The 25,608-nt window shown below is 38.7% G+C and overlaps 1 protein-coding gene across 5 annotated transcripts in view; it reads left to right on the top strand.

Annotated features, from left to right (window-relative positions):
* Positions 1–25,608, top strand: part of bi (bifid) — a 322,721-nt gene that overhangs the window by 286,072 nt on the left and 11,041 nt on the right. For 3 of the 5 annotated variants that reach the window (XM_065234497.1, XM_065234439.1, XM_065234365.1), the window contains one exon: positions 12,356–12,391. The exons of the other annotated variants lie outside the window; for them this stretch is intronic. In XM_065234497.1, the coding sequence (XP_065090569.1) occupies positions 12,356–12,391 (36 nt within the window). The remainder of the gene's footprint in view (positions 1–12,355; positions 12,392–25,608) is intronic. 5 annotated transcript variants of the gene reach the window in all.

Below are 25,608 nucleotides of genomic sequence, written 5' to 3'. Positions count from 1 at the left end.
GATTTCATAGAGAAAGACATCAATCTTCAGAATTGCCCACAATCCCACCTGATCTAAAAGTATTGGGCGATTATCAAAAGGAAGCTCAAAGGACTGACAAGGTGACACGGGATGCTGTTGGTTACTTCTAAAACCTCTCTAAAGCGGTCTACATAGTTTACGAAGAGCCCCTTTCTTACATCAAACTAAACCCGTGATAGACCTGATTTCTTACTTTCGCATCCCTAATAAAAATAACAATAAAAGAGAGCTTAATGACGTGTTCGGGGTATCTTCCAAACCATTTGTGGGATAGTTTACCCATTCGTAATACAGGGGCGACCCCGGCGTAGTGGTTAACATCCATACCTCTCACGCCAAAGTCACGAGTTCAAATCTCACCCCCGGACAAGTCACGAATGACCCAAATCCGTAATACAGTTCGTTTATGGTATTTGTTTATTAGGGATTCTAACTTAAGCCTACTTTATTCAGCAAAAGTTCTCTTGTCACAAATAGGTTGTAGAATCTGCTATACAACATATTTCAGTCATAAGCAAGTTGTTGCTGTTGTTGATTTTCGTGAAATGTAACACAAGTTTTCTTGCAAGCCATCACCAGTACAATATCTAACGATAATTCTTTAAAAGCATTGTGAAAGTGATTGCAAAACCTCGAGAAAATTTTAGTGTGTTCTGATCAAATAGTAATAAGCAATCCACGTTTAGAGTTGTAGACCAAAACAAACATGTTCATGCGACCCTCCTTCAATTGCTATTGATCTGATCGCATATGTCACTTTTTTGCAACCGCAACAACTCCTGAAGACGTTGAAAACCACATTTGCACTCGCACACAGTCGCCTATTTTCCTCCGATATGCATAATTAACCACTCTCGGAAAGTATGCGATCCCACCGCCACATTCCAGACTTCAACTGCTGAAGAAGTCAAACCGCAGCAGGCAAACCTATCCCAACCGACGACGGCGTGAGGGGTCCGCTGGTATCTTCACCGATACACAGTAGGCGCGCCGTGCAGCCGTCAGCCGTCCATCGTCGATAGGCAAAATTGTTGCCTTCCTGCGACAATTTTAATTAAATTACACAAAACATCAATTGAATTAATTCCCTCATCAGAGTGCAGTGCCATGCCCGCGCCAACCGTCAACCTTGGTGGCTGGACAAAAGTGCTGAGCAAAATCACGCGCTTTGTCGAGGGTGACAAATAGGAGAGATACGGCCTCAAACCCGGGCGACCCCGGGGGCGATCCGTCGACAGGCCGCTTATAAATAGACAATAGGGCGATAAATTATGTAACGCCCGAGTTGCAATGCGAATTCCGCCCGGTTAACATTCCTTTTTTACTTCACCAAGTTTAAGCGGGACGATGGTCGTGCACACAGACAAGAGAGCTGAAAACCAGATGCAAACTGCCGTCCGGAATCAGACTCATCACAACCCTGGACGCCTCGGGGATTCTCTTTTTTTTCGTACGCTGTCTCCGGAACAATTTCTTTGACTTCCGCCTGGACTCGTACGGCATAGTGGCGTCATTGTTCCCCATCTGCTCTCCGATTCCTGCATACCAATCCGATGCGATGTGTCTGCACATACCGGATTGCTCTCGGGGTTAACTGTGAGGGATCCTACCGACGACACAGAAGTGGTTCACCACAAATCGGCGTCAATTTGGCATTGGAAAAACGGTAAACGGATGGGACATTCAACAGATCAATTGCTGGAAACAAAACATGTGTCGCACTCTAGCAAGCTGGAAACATTTTTTTGTGTGTCAAAACGTAGTTAAATGTCTAGTATTTGAAAGAACCTGGCAATTGTATTTTTGTCGAAAGATTTACCCTTGCCAGCTTGCAGTGCATAGGTACTGCGTTGTCGGCGAATTGATCAAAAGGGTGAAATATCGCTTCACTCAGCATGCAACGAAGGAATCAAACGACGACGACAACGTCCGGGCGCAGCATGCGACGAGATTGTGGGAATTTTTGTGATTAATTTCGCTGGCAAAGTGTGGCGTTATTTTCGGCTTCGGTGGATGAAATTTGTAACCCATTATTTGAGACGGAGGGAGAAACAGAGTGTCAAAATATTTAGCGACGAATGAGTTATGGATTTAACGAGTGTGTGCGGATCAATTAGAGTGTCGAAGAGTTAAGTGAGCTGGAATTTGATACGTTCCATGCACGCGAATCGCTACCACATCCCAGCGGGGAATTTTGTGAGAGGCTTATATTTATACAGAGAAGTCCCGTTGTTTGCGGATGGAGTTTTAGCCGGTATTCCCTTTCCCATTTCCTACAGGCAAAACAAATGTTTCTTACACTCAATGTAAGGTTGGATTTATTACATCGTCTGCAAATATATCACTGGAAGTTCTTGGATTGAGCTACAGCGTACAAGCAAGTTTTTCCAGAATGCATCATTTTGGATAAAACCTTCACGAGATAATTTTCTAGATGCAAATTTTGAGAAACAAACAAACGTCATGGTAGTCAGAATACTGACTGCAAATGGTATCCTTCTTACCGTAAACCGGGTATCCAGGAACATTATTACTGGGTTAAACTCCAACTGCAAACAACGGTACCTTTCTGTACCTACTTCAATTCCGTATTGATTTTCTCGCGCAATCAGGATGCTATATGGACTCTTGCTCGCAGCAATGAATCACTGTTGTTGATAATTGAAATCCTGTTAAGTGCAGTTATACATCAGGATCAGATTACATAGTTGCCTGATGTTGGTGTGAGTGTGTGCACTTTGGCTTTAATTGATTTGACCTTCCGTCCCTATCACTGTGGGTTGCTCTAGGCATAATTCTTTGTGCAAATACATCACCACCCACACTAGACTATACTGGGAACACCCTTGGCCAAGTTTAACGGGGTGCTGTACGTACAACAATCGTTCCCCGAACCCCCCTGGCTCAGTTGCACATGCACGAATCAGTCAAGAGCAATCAGCAACGACAGCCTGAACAAATAAATCCTCGTGCATAAACAACTTCCCCCTTCTGGACAGGAGCCGATCAATCCGACAGATGGGGTGTTTTCTGATTTTCTAATGTCATCCGCATTGACTTGCACAGTCTGTCTGCGGCTATTGTTATCATGATCCTATTTTCGATGTTTATTTGGTATCACTTTAACCGAGATTACATCCTCTAAGACCGAGATAATGTCATTTTAAGGCACTGACTGCTGCGAAGGGGGATTGATTCTACATCACCAACATTTGCGTAATTGAAGATTAACATGTTATTCAGTGGGACAGCGAAGCAATTTAATTTCCATCACTCCCATTGAATTTCCAAATTGCGAAGTAATCGATCAATTTAGCCCGAAAGTCAACGACGAAAATGTCCTTACCTTGCTTAGGTATGAAACAAGGAAAAATCGATTCCCAAACTCTTGCACTCATTCGTTCCGGAGATTTATAGCAGTGCTACCCATCTTTAGTTCCTTTCTGCAAAACTTTCCTCCTGGTTGGAATAGCTATCCCAGTGGGGTAAATATAAATACTTCGATATCAATTATCAGATCCTTCTTAATCCTATTTACCATGATACAGTAGTCGATGTGTATCCTCAGCGTGACCCTTGCCAGAAGGGAAAATACCTGCCATCAACCAAGCTCTCGATTTCGCCTCTTCAATCGGTGTTGCACTGACCCGAACCCGCACCATCTCCACCATCTCGGCCTACTGAGCATCGGGCGGAAGAAAAGCAATCAATTCCAGCATCATTGATCGCCTTTTCTTAATCCTCTCCGACAAAGTCAGAGTAGAAAAAATCCACACAGTAGCCTAGAAAAATGAATCGAATTACAAACTCCATCCGCCCTGGTTTCTTCCTAGTACGGAATTACCCGTCGCACACAATTTCTACGCAACATTTGTTATGGAGGTTCGAATGGACTGCAAATTTAAAAGCCCTGGTTGGTCTTTCTTCCGGGCAGTGTGGTGGGCAAATCAAGATGTAGGTAGTGATTGTATTGTTTTTCACCCTACTCTTCGTTTATTCCGTTTGCGGAAGGTTCATCCATAGATGACGTAGCATATTTTTGACCAATTTGAGACCCCCCTCGTAGCGTAATACGCTATACCTAATACATGACGGTCACATCTTCTGAAACCACCTCCTCCCCCTCAACGCTACGTCATTTATGCATATCCCTAAAGTGTATCGACGCCGACGACAACAGTGACACATACCTACCTACATATGCTGGTTTGCTTTCCAAATTGGTCACATGTGGGTTGTTATCGGGTTCGGTCTAGCACTGTTTTACTGGCTACCACCTTCTGTTGCAGTGTCCCTATTTTTTGATCCGCGTAAAGGGTATGGGCCTTCCTTAGCTCAGTCAGTAAAGCCGCATCTATAAAGCAGGACCATGCTAGAGGCGGCTAGGTTCGATTCCAGATCTGGTCTAGGAATTTTTCGAGTTGGAAAACGTCTCGACTTCCCTGGGCCCTAGAGTATGATTGTACTTGCCACACCATATAATACTAATGCAAAATGGTACAGGGTTAGAAAGCTCTCAATTAACAACTGTGGAAGTGCTCAAAGGACAGTTGAGAGCCGGCGTTAAGTTCCAGTGGGGACGTAATAAAGTAAAAGAAGAAGAATACGAAGAAGAACGATTGTACAACGCAATAGAAGCTGACGATGATGCCTACGCAATTGCGATACAAAACCCCATTCATGCGCCCGTTAATCGAAGTGGGTTATTCCTATTACATTGCGCATATTTTAAAAACGAATTGAATGCAAAATCACCGGCTTCAATTAAAAAGGGTTTTCTCTATTTGTTAACCTACTACAATTGAAGTTTACTATCCCAAGTACATTTTTTTTTTAGATATTTTATCGCTTGCTTCAATATGTTGATTCATCTTTTCCTTGGCTACTAGATCCAAACTGGGGTAAATAGATATTTACGTTTTCTATATAATTTACGGAACAATCATGTATATCTGTTACTGCATACCAACTTGCAAACAATTTCCTTGTTTATGCCGTGCCGAAAGATCTGAACCCCCCAAACACTCCGGAACTACACCCAATACAAAAATACTGGGCCATCATGAAGCACCTTCTGAAACGACCTAACGACTAAAAGTGTTCTTCACCAGAAGAAATGAAGAAATCATGGGTTAATATACAGAAAAAATGTCGATTCTGAGGTCGTGCAGAACCTTATGGCTGGGGCTAAGTTATCATGATCCTAAGCCAAGGTTCACGCATTCTGGTATAAAGGCGAAAAAATTAAATTAATGATGCCATAACAAATTTTAATTGTTTCTTTTTACTCCCTGAAAATTTGGTAATAATCGGATAAAAACTCAAATATTGAGAATGAATTTTGTGTGAGCGGATTTTAAACGGTACACCCTTAATTAATTTCAAAGATTTGCCATCAGTGTTGCAAAGGCAAATGCTAATGGGGCGTTTTTTCGATAAGGCTTGCTACCCTACGACTTATCGCCTGCCCTCAACTGTAAATTAACACTCCGAACACGGTGGGCAAAAAACTTTACTACGAAGCCGCCAAAACACGTGAAACGGCAAGTTTGCAATGGCATAGGTAAGCCATTTCTAGATGAATTTCAAAAATTGTGGCGCCACCAGAATTCCTAGGTTCTGTAGATTATTTTGATTGTAAGTAGATTCAAAATAGGGTCGTCTACTTTTTTAAAAGCGAAAAGAGTCGTTGCACGTTTTTTTAAAGGTGTGTGTATGGGTTTTGCAAGTGGCTTAAGATCTATAATTTTTAATAATGATTATAAATGATCATAATCAGCCAGAATACAGTCATGGTTCATAAATATCCGGAGCATCCGTATAAATAGTACAACCATGAAACTGATCCAAGAGACATCCGTAAAGTGGTCAATGCATGAAAATTATCCTAGAGCTCCGTGGTTTTTCGTAAACACTTGGAATTAGGATGTAAGAAAGAATTTGGGATCATGATATAAACATGGACCCGAATGGCCATGATACCGTCCACCTGAAGCTTCGGAATATCCATAAAATGGTAAATCCATGAACTTAGAGCTCCGTATTTTTTCTGTTCCATGATACAAAAAAGAATTTGGTGCCGTGACATGAACATGGTTCCGGATGGCTGGAAGATCCGAAACACCCGTAAATGTGTTCAATCGATGAAACTGATCCTAGAGCTACAAAGTTTAATCAAAAACATTAGGAACTGTGCTATAAGAAAGTATTTGGTATCGTTACATAAGCATGTACCTGAATAACCATGGAACTATTCTCCGGATAGTCTGGAACATCCGAAAAAAATGTCAATCCATGAAACTGATCCTAGAACTCCGCAGTTTTTTAAAATACTTTGTAACTATAATATAAGAACGAATTTGGGGTCGTGACGAAAACATGGACCTCGATGGCCATGGAACCGTCTTCTGAAAAATCCGGAACATCCGTAATAATGGTCAACCCATGAAACTGATCCAAGAGCTCCGCAGTTTTTTTGACGTAGACTACGTCTTACGGGAAGGTCTTCTTCTTCGCAATTCAAGCTTATTGCATATCGCATATTAGCTTATTGCGTGCTCTCAACTTAGTGTTCTAGATGCACTTCCACAGTTATTAATTGAGAGCTTTCGATGCCTGTACCATTTTTGCATTGGTATAATTGTGTGGCAAGTCCAATCATACTTCTATGCCCAGGGAAGTCGAGAAATTTTCCAACCAGAAAAATTCCTAGACCGGACCGGTAATTGAACCCAGCCACCTCCAGCATGGTCTTGCTTTGTAGCTGCACCTTTACCGACTGAGCTAAGGGAGGCCCCTTACGGGAAGGTACTGGGGGTAAATCGAAAATCTAAAATTGCGACCCTCACGAAAAGGTGTAATTTTTTGAACGCTATAAGCTTTGTCATTTATAGATGAAATTAAAATCCGAATACACCAATCGATAGGAAATACCTTTCGTAAGCTGTTGCAAAAAATTTTTTTTTTCAATTTTTCATAAAAAACTGTTTTAAAAATGGACAAATAAAAAGTGATAATTTTATCACTGTTTTCATGAAATAAACGTTCTCCCCAAACCCAGTCCTCATAATCAAGTTCAATTTGGTTGCACATCGTGCTGCTTGAATCAGAAAAGTTATAGAACAGCGCTGCTAATGTGCCTCAAATCATTTTCGCTTCGGACGGCAGGTAAGCAGGTAGCAGCTTAGGAAGGCGGTTCCTTTCAAGCTCGCAGAGTTCGAGTTTTGCACCTCGAACTTTGCGCATCGTTCCCGTCGAGATTATTGGCTGCTGGTAGCGGCGTCGCCTCGATGGCGCAAGTGCTCCTTGCCTGAATGATTACTACAAATCTCGACTACTTTTTGGAAGGACATATCAGCTTTTGTAAACAACGCATTTTATCGTCGGTTTGGCATAACTAATAGCTCGCCCCACATACTAACACCGCTAACAGGTTGGAAAAAATTTCCCCTATCTGATGGTAGTACTAGCATGCGTGGGCGAGCTACCAGTTACGCCAAATCGATCATCAAATGCATTGTTTACAAAAGCTGATACGTTCCTTCGAAAAAGTAATCGAGAAATACTTCTTGGGCTGTGTACCAATTGCTGAGTTAAATTTAACTCGTGTTTAAACGTGACATTTCGAAAATGCCGGAAATTGCAGCCTTGGAAGTAAAATTAGGGTCATCCATAAATTACGTATATTTTTGACCAATTAACCCCCCTTCCCCCTCGGAGCGTGTTTTGCAATACACCGGTCCCAACTTCTGAAACCCCTCTCCTCCCTCAACTACTACGTTATTTATGAAAGTTCCCTAATCATTGGGCAACACTGAAGGACAGCAGCACACAACACACAAAACGGGTTGGAAATTTATGCGAAATTTCGGTATTGATAGTCAATATTTCGCGATCAGAACATTTTAGCTTGAAATCCCTCCATTTAATTCTCGGTACATCTTTGATCTATTGATTGAATTAAACAAAAATCTTTATATGGTTTTTTAAGATTTCGTGAGTTTTGTGAACGCACATTCATTATTTTGCATAAGAAAACGGGAACGGGGTGTTTCTGTGGTAATAAAAAGGATTTTCCTACACAGATTACAGTTTGCTGTACCAAGCACTGAAATTATCAGTAATTTATGCTTTTAGATTAGCTCTGAAAGCCCCTCCTACTTGGGAAATTATGCTATAGAACGGTTTATAAAACCCCAGTTTTTTAATTTTTTTTGCATAATTCTTCAAGTAGGAGGGACTTGCAATGCTATCTCTTAGCATAAATAGAGGTACCGTCGAGTTTTTTTCAGTGCTAGGTTCTGAAATTCGACAGTGAGCTTTCAAAAGGGCCTACTTGTAATGTTCGATTCTCTTCATCGATTTTCTGTTTACAGCTAAGCGAAACAATTCAAGCTGAATATTGCATTAGGTCCTAAGTAACACTGACAAGATTCTCTTCGTCGACTTTCTCCTTGAATCCACTCGGCCCAGGTATTTTCAGCACACATATCGATAAAAGAAGTTTTTATCTAGCATCTAATACGACAAACACAACAAGAAACGATTCTGTGCTCAAGTTATTAAGGCTGTGTTCCATTTGGTGAACTTTTGCTTGAATTTGACAGATGGAAAATTTTCAAATACACCTGCTATTCCAGCAGACTTATTTCTGACAGACAAGGAATCAATTTGACAGACACTTTCTCGAAAATCGGCCGATCTACAACAGAGGGATTTTCGAACATCTTAATTTATTTTCGAAGTGTCAAATCTAAGTGAAAATTTTCCAAATCGAACACAGCCTTAGTATTTTTTTTTATTGGTTCAACCGGTAGATAAAAGATGTACAGAGAACTTATTGGAGGACTCATGGCTAATTGATATCATCTCGATCAACTATGAAATGTTGCATAACATTGATGCAAAATTGTGCACTCCGTTTTTGTGTGTGCATTTATTTCTAGCGTTTTGAAGTTGAATCGCTGAGGATTAATCTCATTACCATAGAAAAATTTCAAGAGTAAAGATATCAGCTCTCATGAGGGATGTCACAACCGTCCAAGATTTGTGTCCTAGAAACAGGCTTGCAATTGCTCATTACAGGTAAAATGCTATTTTTCGGTTTTATGAAACAATGGGATACTAGGGGAATTTACATATTCTCGGCAATCTAAGCAGACTCGGCACTTCTATTAGCATTTCCTCAGTGTCACGCACACATATCAGTGCTAACATTTGAAAACGGCACAAAAGCCATTTGTAAACAAATGGTTTGTGGGCCCTTTACTCGCTACCCGAAGAAAGCCCACGCAAACCAACAGCATCGTCAGGAAGGGGAAAATTTCCCCTACCCGATGTTGCTGTTGTGTCGCGTGGGTGTACTTCAAGTAGTGAGTAAAGGGCCCACAAACCATTTGTTTACAAATGGCTTTTGTGCCGTTTTCAAATGTTAGCACTGATATGACGTGTCTGTTTGTTTGCACTAGTCGGCAGCCTCTTTTACTTCGGCAACCTTTCCGTTTAAACTGTGTGTCAACCAGTTGTTCTATTATCGGCAACTCGAAATCAGCCGTATTTTCATGTGCTTATGTTTCATTTGAAGAAACACCTGACATAACAGATTTAATCAGTCGTAAAAATGTATTATGATTGAACCTGAAAGACTGAGGAAGCAAAGTGTTTTAGTGAGAAAATACAGCGAAATTAACGTTTAAATTGTGGTTGCCGAAAACAGTCGATGACTGCCGAAGCCATCATTCACCCTATAATGATAATTTTTATTTGTAAGATGCAAGAAGAGGTGGTAAAGTTTGTATATGACATATAAAATTTGTCAATTTTGCTTTCAGAAGGTCACAACTAGCGATTAGCTGTAACGATGAGCAACGCGATGAGCGAGCAATCAACGATCATAAAATCGCTAGTTGTGATCTTCTAAAAGCACAATTGACAAATTTTATACGTCAAATACAATCTTTACCACCTCTTCTTGCATCTACAAATAAAAATTATTATTATAGTACCCCATTGTTTCATAATACCGAAAAATAGCATTTTAGCTGTAATGAGCAATTGCAAGCCTGCCTAGAAATCTTGAAGTGATAGGGAATATCAGCCATCATGACGGTCATTGTTGCACGCTTTAATGAATCACTTGAAGAAAGCCTTACTCATATCTGATTATAATTTAGGAACCAAATGAAATAGAATATGTATTCGCATTTTTATGAGGTCCTGAAATTAACCAAGTTTTACTATGTAGGAAATCCAAAATATTTACATAGGACCGAAATCATAGGTTATTTCTACTGTATTTTAAACCAATGTCTAAAAAAAACGTGTCTTGTACACAACCCCACCAATTTTTTTTCAAAAACATGAATGTGATAAAAGAATAAATTTCAGGTTTTGACATAGATCTGCATGGCCATTGGGCAGTCCTCCTAAAGATCTGGCACATCTGTAAAAGTGGTCAATCCATAAAACAGATCCTAGAGCTCCACGGTTTTTTCTACTTGAAACTGTCATATAGGGGAAATGGCTCTAATGTTGGCCTATGGATCTAAGATTGGGCCCATCGCTAAAAATCTGCTATTTATCAATTTTATCTAGATGAACGCGTCATTGGGAAGCTATTGAAAATTTAGTCGATTGTTGAAATTATGTATGGGCCCAAATTAGGGGCATGTAGGCCGACATTACATCTATTTCCCCTACGAAAGAATTTCAGGTCGTGACATAAACATGGACACGTACGGTCATAGATTGGTCCTCCGAAATATTTGGAACATCCGAAAAAGTAGACAATCCATGCAACTGCAACAGTGGTTCGTTCGAAAACAATTGGAACTGTGATATAAGAAATAATTTTGGGTCGTGAAAAAAAATGTACCCAGATGACCAAGGGACTCGTCCACCGAATGATCCGAAACAACAGTAAAAGTGGTCAATCCATGAAACTGATCCTAGAGCTCCGCGGTTTTTTTTCGGAAAACACGTGTAACTGTGATGTAAGAAATAATTTGTGGTTGTGACATATAAATGGACCCAGATGGCTATGGAACCGTTCTCCGGTAGATCCAAATCATCCGAAAAAGTGGTCAAGCCATGAATCTCTCTCCAAAGATTTTTTCGAAAACTTTAGGAACTACTGTGATATGACAATGAATTTGTTGTCCTGGCATAATCTTGGGCCCATTTCTACATATGTCCGTCCTCCAGAAGATCCGGATCATCCGTAAAAGAGGTCAATCCATTGAACTTATCCTAGAGCTTCATAGTTTCATAAAACATAGATTTAAAAAAAAAAACTATGATAATTTGCTTCTATTGTGCTGACAAGAAGAACAGAAGCAGAGTGTTTGTGCGTGCTCAAAACATCGCACTGTAATACAAACAACCAAATGTGTTTACAATAATAATGTGAATATATTTATACATTAGGTTTTGATACGAAAATAACAAACATGAAAATAATTTATTATTTATTAATTATGAAAAAAAAATATGTATGCCCATTGCCCGGAATACTTTAGTGGATGTTTTCGGCTTTTCCCGGACATCACATTCTGTGATAATTCATAACTCATGAATTCATGAATGGATTGCGAAGTGTGTTTCTAACCAAATGAGTTGTAACTTTGGGAGGCTAATCAGGACCCGATTCGAAACCATTTAAGCACTGTGGAGCGAAAAAGTCAAATTTTGCATCAGTCTAATGGTCATCCGTGTTCACGTTTTTGTCAAGACCCAAAAAAAAGGTAAAAGCTTTTCAAGCTGGTAAGATATTTGGATAAACATATTTTGTGTGGTAAACACAATGAAATGCTATGTCCAGGGAGCTATAAACATATCCAGATTGGAAATCTAATTCGCCTTCTCTACCATGGTTTGGTACTATGACCACGCCTTCGATGAATAGGCTAAGAAAGGTTCCATTTCCATCCATACGTATTTCTATTAATGTGATCATGCAAATATTGTTTCCGAAATTTCTTCCTTTGTTGTATCGAAATATTTCTGGATTGTTCAGAAAAGCAGTAGGGAAAATGGTTGAAATGATTTGCGCCCATACATAAATTCAGCAATCGTCTAAATTTTCAATAGTTACCAAAAATATCCATTAGTACCGTCTCAATGACACGTTCATCTAGATAAAATTGATAAATAGCAGATTTTTAGCGATGGGCCCAATCTTAAATCCATAGGCCAACATTAGAGCCATTTCCCATATTGATTGTAAAATAATATATTCCCAATGAACATCTTTCTTGGGAAACATTGACTGTCAACAAAAAAAATATATTGACTCATGCATACTGCCGAATTGTAATTCACTTTTTCATTTTTTCAGCGAGGCACAATTTTCAACTGCTGCAACAATTCGAAGGTAATTTTCCATTAATATCTGCTCAATTTTCATACAAAGTTCAACGATTAGGTTTAGTGGAGGTTGAAGAAAACAATTAAATACCTCTCACATCGTCACGGGTGCAAATACTATAAATAACATTGAAAAAACCGTTCCTTGCTGTGCTTGCCGTATTTGCAGGGGAGTGTTCATTTCCTATAAGTTCCATGTATTTTGACAGATTCCAATATCGAGCTTTGGTCTTGACGAGTTTGGTCTAGTTGACAGTACAAATGACATTACTCGAAATGACGTTATTTTCCTTCTAGGTTTTGAGATTTCAGGATTCAGATTTCTTAAAGTGATGATCAATTCGTCCTTATCGGAAACTACTAAATGAAGTAAACTAACCTGAAATTTCTTCATATTCAAATGATGAGTGCTGTAAAGCAGTGTTGTTGAAGTTAGCCCGTGTTTGGATGGAATGGCTGGTTGGAAGATTTGAACTTCGTCCTTGGATTGTCCAATATCTCCGACCTATTCTCACGATCCATGTCGACCAATTCAGTAGATAGAACGAACCAGTGAGCATTAGTGTTGTAGTTAACAGAACCAAAAACATACTAGATTTTTATATACTGTGTTCTGTTAACGCTATTTGATTATTTAAAATTAAATAGGTATGTTAATATTTTCCATTCAAAAGCGTGTCAATATTTACCGACCGCAGTAATAAAAGCTCCGTGTATAGACAGCCGAACGTTGCGCGTTTATTATAACCCCGCTATAGCCTATATGGCTTTGTTGTCAAGAAGTATCGAAATTCATCAACAATTCAATCTTCTTAACCCAGCATGCAACTACTACTCGTAAGCATTCATCAATCATACGGCCATCTAAATAAAGGGAGCGGTTTTACATTAGACCATCAATATGTACGAATTTCCGCAAAAGAAGAAGCTCCTGCAGAGATAATATCTAGAATCCAACAACGATGTTTGGGTGCGTTACTCAATGACATTTATCCTGGCTAGGGATCTAGGTACCTACACATCGTGTCCCATTTGTCACGAGCTTAACAAGCGTGTGGAGATAATTGTGATTTCGTACATTTCGCCCACATTTATTGCCGTCTTCTTCCGCTCTGTATGCAACCGCTGTTGTAGGCAAACTGTACTCTTGCTGCCATGTGTACGTTTGTCGCGAGGAACTCATATGTTGCGATTTTTCACAGCAAGCCATGATTCATCGGATTCGTCTCATTGGCTGTGGCAAGCGCCTACTGTGCGATTTCATTTCACGCAGCCCGTCAGACGTGGTTTATAAAGGAACGGCTGATTTCCGGGAAAATGTTAACTACTTTAAGACGAGACAACCTGTTTGAGATTTTGTTCCATTGTGTAAGGAATTAGATTATAAATATGGATAACAAGTAGAAGCAAAACATTGCGAGGCATATTACCAACATCCAAAAAGGCAGGTTTGTTGTAATTGTGCTCCAATGTCCAGCAGGATGCATTGATTTCCACGGTTACTTTGTCGTGTAAACCTAAAACTGTTTACCAGACGGGCCATGATGATGTGTGGGTGTGTACCTGTTTAAAATTCAAACAAGACCAACGAAAACGAACACATCCCTATGCGAAGCTACCTCTTTCCTCAGACGCAGCGGCCGCTAGTTCTAGTTGATGATGGTGGTTTTCCACTTTTGGAGGTGCTACAACAGTTTTTCTGCCGTGGTTCCGTTGCTTTCGAGTTCCTGTTGGGTGTACAGACATGTACGTACGTTTGATGGTCTAAATTATAGCCTCACACCCGGCTAAATTCGTTGTCCGAGAACACACACGCGATTGCATATATATGCTAGTGCCCGATGGAGGATACTCCACTCCGATGTATACCAATGAGCAGCTCTAGGTGGCCACCACCGATGTAGAGAGTGAACGTGTGGTTTCCACGTACGGTACATCTATCTTAATTTAACTGAAACGTGAAAAGCGTCTGAGTGTGAGCTCTCGTGAAAACCTCCTAGTGCTACGTGTGGGTAGATTGTACGGCGAAAACCCAGTCGCTGATGATGACTATATGGTGATGATGGGGTGTCGAGAGTCGCATCTTGGCTCACTCGTTTCCCTATTTCAAAGCAGTACGAGGATGTGAAGTAAACTGTACTCGTGTAGTATGCAAATTGGTGGCAAATTAAACCACACCCAATATATAAGCTTTTTACACATCATCATGATATCAGTTTCAGGTTTTCACCAGCAGCAAACGCTGCCAACAAGGTTTCCGCACATTCAGCGTGCCAGATCTGAACATGCTATCGCGTTCGGTGTTTTCCGGTAGTCTCAGCTGAAAGTGGGAGTTTTCGCGATTTTCTATGCTGATTTATGCTTTCAGCACCACCGCGTAAGGAGGTGGCAGAACCGAGCGTATCCATTCTCATGCTTCGATATAACAGTAGAACAGGCAGCAGGATAATTCTAAAACGTGTGATGATGCCGACGCCAAGACCTGCATCGCTCCGGAAACTGGAACTTTTCGCGTGGGCTTTGGACTTCCGTGCCAGGATTATACTGGCAGACCCCACCACCGATGTTCGTGTTAGCTATGCGCGTCTATAAATTTCCATTCACATAAATTTGCATACTTTATTGGGAGCATCCTTTCTTGTGATCATTGATAATAGAGCTTGCACAGTGAGGTGTGCGTACTTGGTGGATTATAGCATTCATCCCAAAAGACGGAGTCTGGTAGGTACGCTATCGAGACGAATCCCAATGGTCACATGGAAAATTCACTTCTCTCTTCTAAACTGAAAGCCAAAAGAACTCTGAAATAAAGGTTTGTCTCTACAACTCACCGTCCTTCAGCTTTAGGTGCAGCAGTTGCAAGAATTTCATTTCACGCCACACTTGAACGCATTCTGCGAATTCTTGCACGACTAAATGCATTCCTCGAGCTCATGGAAATACTTCCGTTGCTATTCAATTTTCTTCACCATCCGTACGGATTTAAAGGTACAAAACAGAAGAACTGAAAACATTTGCCACCGAGTTTTCCACTCGTAATTTTCGTGCATTGGAAGTTTTCCAGTATTTTTTCTTCTTTCAGCAGGTTGTAAATTATACACTAGTTAAATTACGATTAGCCACCCTCTTGCATTGGAAAATTCTTCCAACGGTGGAGATATGTTGTGATAAATTACTGCTGACAGGCGCTGGGAACGCCCTTCAACGCCCAGGACACCCTGAGTGAAAAATACCTACTGGATAGAACGAAAGAAGCTAGAAAAAAAATGAAACGATCGAATTCAGTACAGCAACAGTATTAAATTTTCTGCCTTGTAATTTTCACATTACCTACTCTCTGCCGGTTGGTGTGTTTTGAAACGAATATTTTTTCGATTTTCCCGCTCCGACACGTGTGCTCTTAAATATTTATTTATTTATGAATTCCTTCGGTTCAATTTCTTCACATTATCTATCTGCTGACAAAAGGGCAGAAGCAGGGCTGGGTGCTTTTTCAACTAGGGGTTGCAGGGAAGGGGTAATAGGAGAAAATTGACAGTTGATTACTATGCCAGTTGCCAACGTTTCTTGTTGCGAAAATTCTTACCCATCTGGGTGAAGGAAAATTTATTTTAATATCCTCATTCACGCGAATTGGGTAAATTGTAGTTCAATCAGTATGGTTTAAAATGTCTTCGAATAATGCTATGTATGTAAAATTATGGATGTCAGTCTCATTACAACAATAAGAACAACAAAAGCATTGTTGAATATTACCATAGCAACCAATAATTCTATTTTACCAGCATTACCAGGACACAAGTTTGGACAAATATAACCAAAATTTGTGCGAAATTAGAGAAATTTATAAATTCCCCATAGTAATTCACCAAAATATCCATACAAGCAGTAAACCATTTCACCCGTATCATACTTTACCATTGTTAGCACCACTTTGGGGTTATGAATCAAACTGGAGGGTGACTGAAATGATTGCAACCACTTTTTCTTTTTAAATGAAGCTCGCTAATCCAGAATATTAAGTTAATGTAAATACTGAATAAAAGCTTATGATATCTGGACTGGCTTGCACTATCACATCAATTTTTTTAAAGCACCAACTGAACTGACGCAGACTTGGGATATCAATGTCTATATTTTAGGTATTGTGGTAGCTGATATGTATGCTCTTGGTCAAATTTTGCAAGAAAAGGATGCTTTTTCCTTTCCTTTATTTTAACGTCGGTCTCTGTTCCGCAATCTAGTGCCAATCACCGGCGGACATCGATTGCCATCCATTGACGGCAATCGAATGTGCAGGAAGGCAGCTTCCACACCTGCGTAGGATATCGCACCCATTCACAACACACATGGGCCGGGACCAACGGCTTTACTTCCCTTCCGAAGGAAGACGTGACCAGAGATTTTTATGCCTCAAAAAAATCCTTCCGACCTCGGCTGGGATTGAACCCAGACCCATCGGGGTGTTAGGAAGCAGTCACGCTTACCACTACACCACCGGCGCCGGCAGAAACGGATACTGATTAGCTGCCAATCATGGATTGGATGACATGATGAAGCATGAGACGGGAAATGTTTCTTCTTCGCTTTTCAAGCTTATTGCTTATCGCATATTAGCTTATTGCATGCTCTCAACTTAGTGCTATAGATGCACTTCCACAGTTGTTAATTGAAAGCTTTCGATTCCTTGTAGCATTTTTGCATTTGTATAATTGTGTGGGAAGAACAATCATACTCTATGCCCAGAGAAGTCGAGACATTTTCCAACCCCAAATATTCCTACACCGGACCGGAAATCGAACCCAGCCATCTCCAGCATGGTCTTACTTTGTTGCTGCGCCATTACCGACTGAGCTAAGGGAGGCACCGATAAATTTATGCGAATTTCCAAAATTCTCACTCCCAGAAACCTAAATGTTTCTACGGTCATACACTGAAAATATATTTAGGTAAAAACTGATTTCGGTGATGAAACTAATTTTTCGTTAATTGTGCGAAACATTCGTATTGCATTTCACTAGGTTCAACATTTCACATGATTCGTACAATGCAAGAACGGTATATCGTACGAACTTAAGCAATGCATACGAAAATAATTCGAGCAACAATTAGTGCACCTTCGAAAAACATTCGTGAATATTAGGAAACTATTATTTGATGTACGAACTGGATTCGTTTGCGGTACAATATGAGAATGACAGTCAGTAGAGCTTGTTATTATTTGTGAGTGAGATTTTTAATATCGTTATGAAAAGCGAATGTTTATAGATTTGTGAGAGACCATCATGTGGATTGTGACTATGAAATTTCTTGGACACGATCGCCGGCATCGAGCATCATCTACATACCTGCAGTGTAATAAAAAGCTCGCCGTCATCTCCAACAGTTGAGGGCACATCTTGGAGGATGCAAACTGGAAATAATTTTTTTCTGAGGGCGGACAACATGACGGACGGATGCGGTCCTCTAGGGTCTAGGAAATCCTAGATGTGGTGAGTAATTTACCCAACTTTTTGCGTTTCCAGTTGGAACTAATTTTCTCTTCTGTGTCCCCGACGCTGCCTGAAGATTGTTTCCCAGACGAAACAATACGTTTGCGTGATTTCCAACTACTATATGGAGTTTAATTTCCCCTGCGAAGGTGCAATGGATTTTGAAGTGAAATGATGGCGCACTTGAAGATGGTCCAGACATTCTGAAGGCTACCACCGACTACATCGTAGGATAAAAACATTATCAAATTCCTGGAACGTGCCATTGGCCAAGAAGCAAGGTTTCCGGCAATACCGGTAAAGCTCAAGCCAGCTTTGTTTTGAATTATCTTCCTAGTTGAAAATGAACTCGATGAAAGTGGTTAGGTTAGGTTATCTTTATAAGCGCCTGGTTCATCTCTTGAAAGTGTTGAAGATATTCAATAAAGTTTGATTGATTTCCTAAAAAGACAATTTTATTTACCTACAAATGTGTCGTGTGCCTTCGTGTTCTATTTCGTACAATGCATATGTGTTGTTATGGGTCTACGAATGTTTGGTACTATTTGAAATCCATGGGCTTTTACACACGAATAATTCGTATATGTTTTATGAAACATTCGTAACGAATAAGATAACGCTTCGTAAAATACACGTAAAATCAAACGATTTTGTGAATTTAAATGCAACAAGCTTCGTAAAAATTATGAATCTATTTCGTTGCAGATATCAACGAATGTATTCATTAAAGAAACGAAATCAACTTACGGGAGCAATACTTTCTTAAATTGCTTAAAATCCCTGAAGCTTATTTTTTCTGCTTTAGTTCCATCTAGTTCATGCAATTATATGAAGCTGTCTAAGTCCTTCACCTTATTTCGAAGCTTTCTCGAGTACCCTTCTTATAACTTAACAATCTTTGAAGCTTATTTTAACTGCAAATAACTTCTCTAAAACTATTCTGTAGTTCTTTCTATATTGCTCTGAGGGAAAGTTTTCTCAGCTAAAACTTTGCTGAAGATCGTTTTTAGTCAAACGGCAAATAAAATAAATATTAATGATTTAATCTTATGACATGATCAAGCAGCTGTGAAATATTAGCCATGATTTATGGGATCTATTCAAAGCCCCAGAAACACCAATGTTGTCTGTTAAGCTATTGATTAACCATAATCATTAATCATCAGTGTATTGATTCACTTATAACTTTCGTTTCATGAATTTAATTGAAAGATGTTGCTGAGAAAATTTCATACAAGCACTGCTATCACTTTTTTTTGTAGATAAATTTAGTGAATTGTTAGAAAGATGTGAAAAAAAACAGTTTGGCTCATAATAATTCCTAGGGACAGTGCAAATTCACTTCAAAGAAAGCCATATTTTGCGCCCGAGAAAAGCTTTCATGGCAATATTTGAACTCACAAAAATCATGATAATGATTCATTTAAACAATAATTTTCCAAGAAAGACGTCAATTTAATATGAGTGTTTCTACGAATTTGTAGCCGAAATCATATTTTTTTGTCAAATTTAGTTGTCTCATATTAGGATTTTTATTTTCAATGTTTTAGTTTTGGATGATTTTTAAACTGTTCAAATCTGTCAATGCCCAAAACTTGTCTCGTTATTCATGATTAAAATTTGCAGCTGGTGAATTTTGTTAGCTTGATATTCCGAGCTGCGATATCACCCATAGTTGTTTGCTTGTTGATTTTTGTCTACGAAAATCAAGAGTGATCTCGTTCCTTTGTGAGATTTAACCTTTTGATTTTTTGCCAACACTGAGGTACACTAGCATTATATTAGCTGTATATCACCCCTTACATTTCAAAAAAGCGAAACATTGGGCTTATGGGCTGCCATGGTGTTTTAGGTTCAGATAAATTCAAATATTTTCAGAGGTCTTCATATTAATATTTTTTAAATGATAAATGTTTAGAAACCCTATACAAGTTCAGCGAGTATAAGGTATGTTCAGATAACTTTGAACAAGTTCAAACAGGTTCTGAAATTTTTGAAAACTTTCTAAATGTGTGTACGTTTTAAAATACGTTCTAGGAGCATCAAAAACGTACGGAAAATTATAATTAAAAGAATGGGATGTTAAAAAATATTCAAAGCCCTTATATTATTTATGTTATTTGTTTTGATTGTTGACTGAAGTTTCCCTGCAGAAATAAAACATACAGTCATAGAGGAATAGATATTACCATTTGTTCTATCTTATGTCTCAGGTCTCAATGGCCAGGTACACGATGTTAGGCATACGGTCGCTAGGCATACGGACGTTAGGCATACGGACGTTAGGCATACGGATGTTAGGCATAATGTACGATAGGCATAATGGACGTTGGGAATAAAGGACGATAGGCATAATGGACGTTAGGCATAATCTACCCGATGAATTCCAGAAGGATGATAATGGGGACTTCGGTGACAATAATGAACGAGCCTTAATTTTTGGAACTCATGAAAACTTGCGACGTCTTGGACAGGCAAAGTATTGGGTTACAGATGGTACGTTTGCCACAGTTCCTTGTTTGTTTCGGAAAACTCGTCACTGTTCATAGAAGTATCGCTCCCTCACATCAGCAGACGGTTCCGCTAGTTTTCATTCTGATGACAACAAAAACAGAATCGTTGTATCGAAAAGTATGGCAGGAAATCCTGGCTGCAGCAAATATGCTTTTTTATTATTGAATGAAATACCACAGAATTCACCATTCTTTATTTCATGAGCTGTTCTTTGAGAAAAACCTTTTCTTATTTGACAATTGCAATATGTGTTTAAGAATATATTACAACAAATGTGTGATTTTTTTATTTCTAGATGCGATTGATTTCAAGATATAGTTCAAAACTATGCTAAGTTTTCATTGCCAGATTACTTAACCGCTATCGCTACTAATCTTGGCTCTAAGTAAATATGTAGCTACGTCACTTATGATATGGTAAATAATGGATTCCAAACTGTGCTTATTATATAAACTATGTTTGTTTAACTTGTATCATTTTTTTTTCAACGCTTAGCCTTATTTAAGCATTGTTTACCATGCTCGAAACAGCTTTCAAGAGTTGCACAGCCACAAGGTATTTTATGCCTAACGTCCATTATGCCTAACGTATATTATGTCTAACGTCCATTATGCCTAATGACTTTATGCCTAACGTCCATTATGCCTAACGTCCGTATGCCTAACGTCCGTATGCCTAACGTCCGTATGCCTAACGTATTTATGCCTAATGGGGTACACTCCTCAATGGCCATACCACCAGCGTGCGCAGAAGAGGTGGCAAACAACTTAAAAACTGGTACCATCTGACATTTTGTATTAACTCTCACGACATTCGCTATGAAGATGCTTAGTTTTCCTAACGTTAATTCTTACTATAAAATAATATAAATTAGAGTACTAATAAGTAAGCCTTTGATAGAATAAAATGTAAAGTTTATTAAATTAATATTTTAATTATTGTAACTATAAATTAACATTCAATAATTTTTATCGTAGCTGAATTCCGAAGTAATATAAGATATTTGCAATTAATAATACAGGAAAAATAGCTCTAATGTTGGCCTTTGGATCTAAGATTGGGCCTATTGATAAAAATCTGCTATTTATCAATTTTATCCAGATGAACGCGTCATTGAGACGGTACTAATGGATATTTTTGGTTGCTATTGAAATTTTTTGTCTATTGCTGAATTTATGTATGGGCCCAAATTAAGGGAATTTAGGCTGATATTACATATTTCCCTATAATAGTGATTAATGTTAAACGAATTGCAATTACTAAAACAATTTTTTTTTTATTTAATTCAACTAAATTTTGAATTGCTAGTCATTAAGTAACTTATCCTAAAAATTGATGTAATCCACCTAGAAATATTACATTGAAAAATATTATTGAAAAAAATCGTTTTTCGAACCTGCCTGTAAAACAAATTTAACGACAACTCCACCAGGTGTTGATAGCACCTTCTGAGATAAAACAGAAATTTTGCATATTTTTTTTTTCCTTTAATATACCATACCGAACGAATTATACCACTTGGAAAGGGCATAATTTGTTCAAAGAGTGGAATTGCCTGAGCTTTAAAAAAGTGTATTCAATCAAATCAAAATTTCATTTGCAAATCACCATGGAAATACAAATAAATGTCTCACTAGCATCATTTTGTAATTATTATATATTGATTCTATCACGACAACTAAATAGCCTACAAGCTTGTATAGATAGCTTATGGATAATATGGATTTTTTTTTTACTCTAGCTACAACTTTTCCTTGCCTACACTGTAAAAAAAAATCATTCCCTTAGTAAATTTATGAATCATTATGGGCTTGGATGCTACGCTAATATTTTCTCACTCGAGCTAGCAAACCTTAAACAATGTTCATACCATCGTCGCTTTCGTCAAGTATTGTTGTAAAAATTGAGATTTGAGGTCGAACGTTATTAAAGATATGTTTTACAATACTTCACTATAATTAGATTTTTTTTTTCTACTCACTGGCAGGTCTTCTGCTCGAGTGTTTGCACTTTTGTGACAGTTCAATTGGCTGCATATCCGCCTTGTCGTTTCTCCCTCTTACATGGCTCTAATCAAGACTATAATTTAAAGAGAGTTGATTTTCTTTTCGATTTTTTTTAAATATTGTCAAAACTAAGGCTAAATACCCCGTTTCCGACCTATTAATCACAACTCGCACTTAACTTTTTTAATCTACCGTAGTTTAACACCAAACGGAATGTTATTATTACTGTTGGCTTCCAATTTATTTACCTTTCCGTACGTACCGTAAGATTTGATAAACAGAAACAAATTGTTGAGATATTGTTAAAAGTCTAATACCAAACTCGGTCTACGGATTCTAAGCTCAGCCTACGGATTCTAAACTCGACCTAACGCATTGAAACGCCAATAACTTTACTTCGGCCTATCGGTTGAAGGTAAAGATTGCTTCGGTCGGAGCGCTTCATTTGTATTTGAGAATATTGGGTGCAAACATTTATATCACGCGTTCTTATTGACTTCGTTCGGTAGCATTTGAACTAAAGTATGGTACCAAATACACAATTATCCTGTTATCGCCGAAATCATGGATTTATTTGATGTTTTCTGCTTGATAGGCCCAAAATGGGCACTTTGACCGAAGTAGTTCTCTACCCTATCATTTAAAAAATCAAACAAATAAAAATATCCACACTATAAAGTCTCCCTTCCAAAAACAGAATGTGATTTTTCTCAAAAACACATTTTTTTAGTAAGATAGTTCAATTATCAACAAATCCAAGCTGTATACATGATGTTGCAGTGAAGTGGGTTACTAATTGACCTCGCTGGATTCGAAGGCGCTTGGTTCTATACTGAATGTGGGCAGCCGTGTTCGAATATGTTTATGCATAAATGCAGGCGAAAATTGAAAAACGAATAAACAAAATTTTTCACGGCCCTTAGATTCACAGGCCGACTTTGAGTCCACTACACCACATCAAATTTTGAAATAGTTTGATGGATCACATTTTAGCAGTTTTATCCGGATTCCTGAAACCCCCGCCCAGTGTCATCAATATTATCAGTTTATTAATTATTATTAAAATAGTTTCCCCGATGGAGATATTGCTGCATGGAAAATGAGATAGAACATTTTGAAAACAAAGCTATTTACCAATAAGTACAATACCAATTAAGAGAATAACTTAACTTTGACAGAAATTATGCGTCATAGGCCAACTAATTGTTCATTATTTACCGGTAACTTTATTTCCTATTTTTGCCTAGCATCCGCATCTGCCCATCTGGTTATTGTTTCATGATGCCCCATTAAAAGTTATGTAGAGCTACTGAGCACATTGGCCGTAAAGTTCATTATTTATTCAATTCAAAATTCTTGTTGCCACCTTTTCGAATGTCTCACAGGGCCTTGCACTTTTGCACCGTTATCAAACTGCTTAATTGAAAAATTACCTCAAACGATATGCTTCATAAAGCATTCGTTCACTTATAGCAAAATTAAATAAAAATATAATTTAAGAAGGCTGTCATCGACCAGCTCCATACACAGTGACGACGCATACCAGAGCAGATGACGATGAGCAACAATTACAAATTAATTATTTATGGAAATTTTTAAAAGGCTTTTAGTATTCGGTGTGTGTGCACGCGGAGAGTACGATAAAATGCATTTGTTTCGAAATCATGTAACAAGCAACATAAAAAGAGGAAAACTACATGAGAGTGCTCTTGTTGCAAACCTTAAGGCCAAATTGGAACAACCACGCTGTGCATTCGTCAATGTTGCATCGCATAAGTACATATGTAGATGAGCTCATTTAGGTGGTGCGCAAATAAAAGATAAGTGCAAAATAATTAGATTAAACATGTTACTGAGCAGCGGGTTGCTTATTTGGTTGTAAGCCGATCTCGCCGTTCTGGGTGGTGTTTGGTCTCAAATTTGAAAAAAATAATTTAGCAAGCATTTTGACGATGATGTCCACAGCAATGGAATAAACTTCCATTGAATTCGGAACAAATAAAACAAATTCGACTGGTCTCTACACAGCTGGTTTCCGTTATAATTTTCGTGGATAATTTAATCATTTATTTAAAAACACGAACAATGTTCAATCAGCCATGCAGACGAACAATCAATGAAGAGCACCTGTATTCGATCGAACAAGCGGGTATCTGTTAAAGAAAACAAAGGGAAAGCAAAAAACTTGTACAAGAGTAATCGAAGGCGACGAAACGACACATGTTCCTAACCTTCTAGTATGTCCTTCCGCGAGGTGCGATGTCATATGTCGTAACCATTACCCAGTAAAGTGCCGATGGTGATGACGATGATGATGGTGCACCGGATCGATCCCAAAGTCATGTCAAGTGCAATTTTAATCCCATTAAGCGAAAGTCACCGAGTTGTGCATGTCCAACTTGTACTTTCTTTCTTTATGCCATCATCAACCATTTTTAGCCTCCGTGGCTCTTGGTTGATCAAATATGTATACATACTCTGACCGAGCAACCCCTTACCACCAAAATTGGATCATGTGACCATTCACGTTTAATTTGTCATAATTGAAGCGATTGTGTCCACGGCCGCCTGTGACTGGTGGTGGTCGCTACTTATGGAACTAATAATCATAACAAAAGATTGTCATTTACCAAGCCATAACGAATCGAGGACACACGTCCGTGTCGTTGAGCGTGTATTTAGGTACTGCAATTGAGATGTCGAGGATGTGATGCATTCAGAGCGAATCTCTTCCAATTTGGACACGTCAAATGATGCGGCACGTGGCCGGAATGACTTGGGATGACACCCGATCTTTGATGCGAAAATTTAACAAAGTGATATCTACAATAGCTACCCCCGAATTTCGATCTGGTTGGTGGGTAACTTACGATATGATAGTGTTTTATCTTCGAGGAAGGGTCGCTTCGTAAAGAGGGTGATATTTGGAGTGTTTAGATATATAATGGGAACGGGACGTTTTAGAACAATTTTCTAATGGGTAATACAGCCAATTGATCTATTTATTTTATTTGTTTTGTTCCATCTGATTTACGACCTTGTGTTTCAACGTACAATTGCAATTGATCTAAAATATTGATATGATATGATAAAAAGGCTGTTAATCACGATCTAATGGGCACACATATATCAAAATTCAGTCAAATACAACTGATTTATGGTAACTGTAATTGTTTAATGAAATTATTGTCAATAAAATAATACTTTCGTTA

This window comes from Ochlerotatus camptorhynchus, unplaced genomic scaffold (genome assembly GCF_037179485.1).
Source record: "Ochlerotatus camptorhynchus isolate MF236.1 unplaced genomic scaffold, CSIRO-AGI_Acam_v1.1 ptg000003l, whole genome shotgun sequence".
Classification (NCBI taxonomy): Eukaryota; Metazoa; Arthropoda; class Insecta; order Diptera; family Culicidae; genus Ochlerotatus; species Ochlerotatus camptorhynchus.
This window is presented reverse-complemented; position numbering and strand designations above follow the sequence as displayed.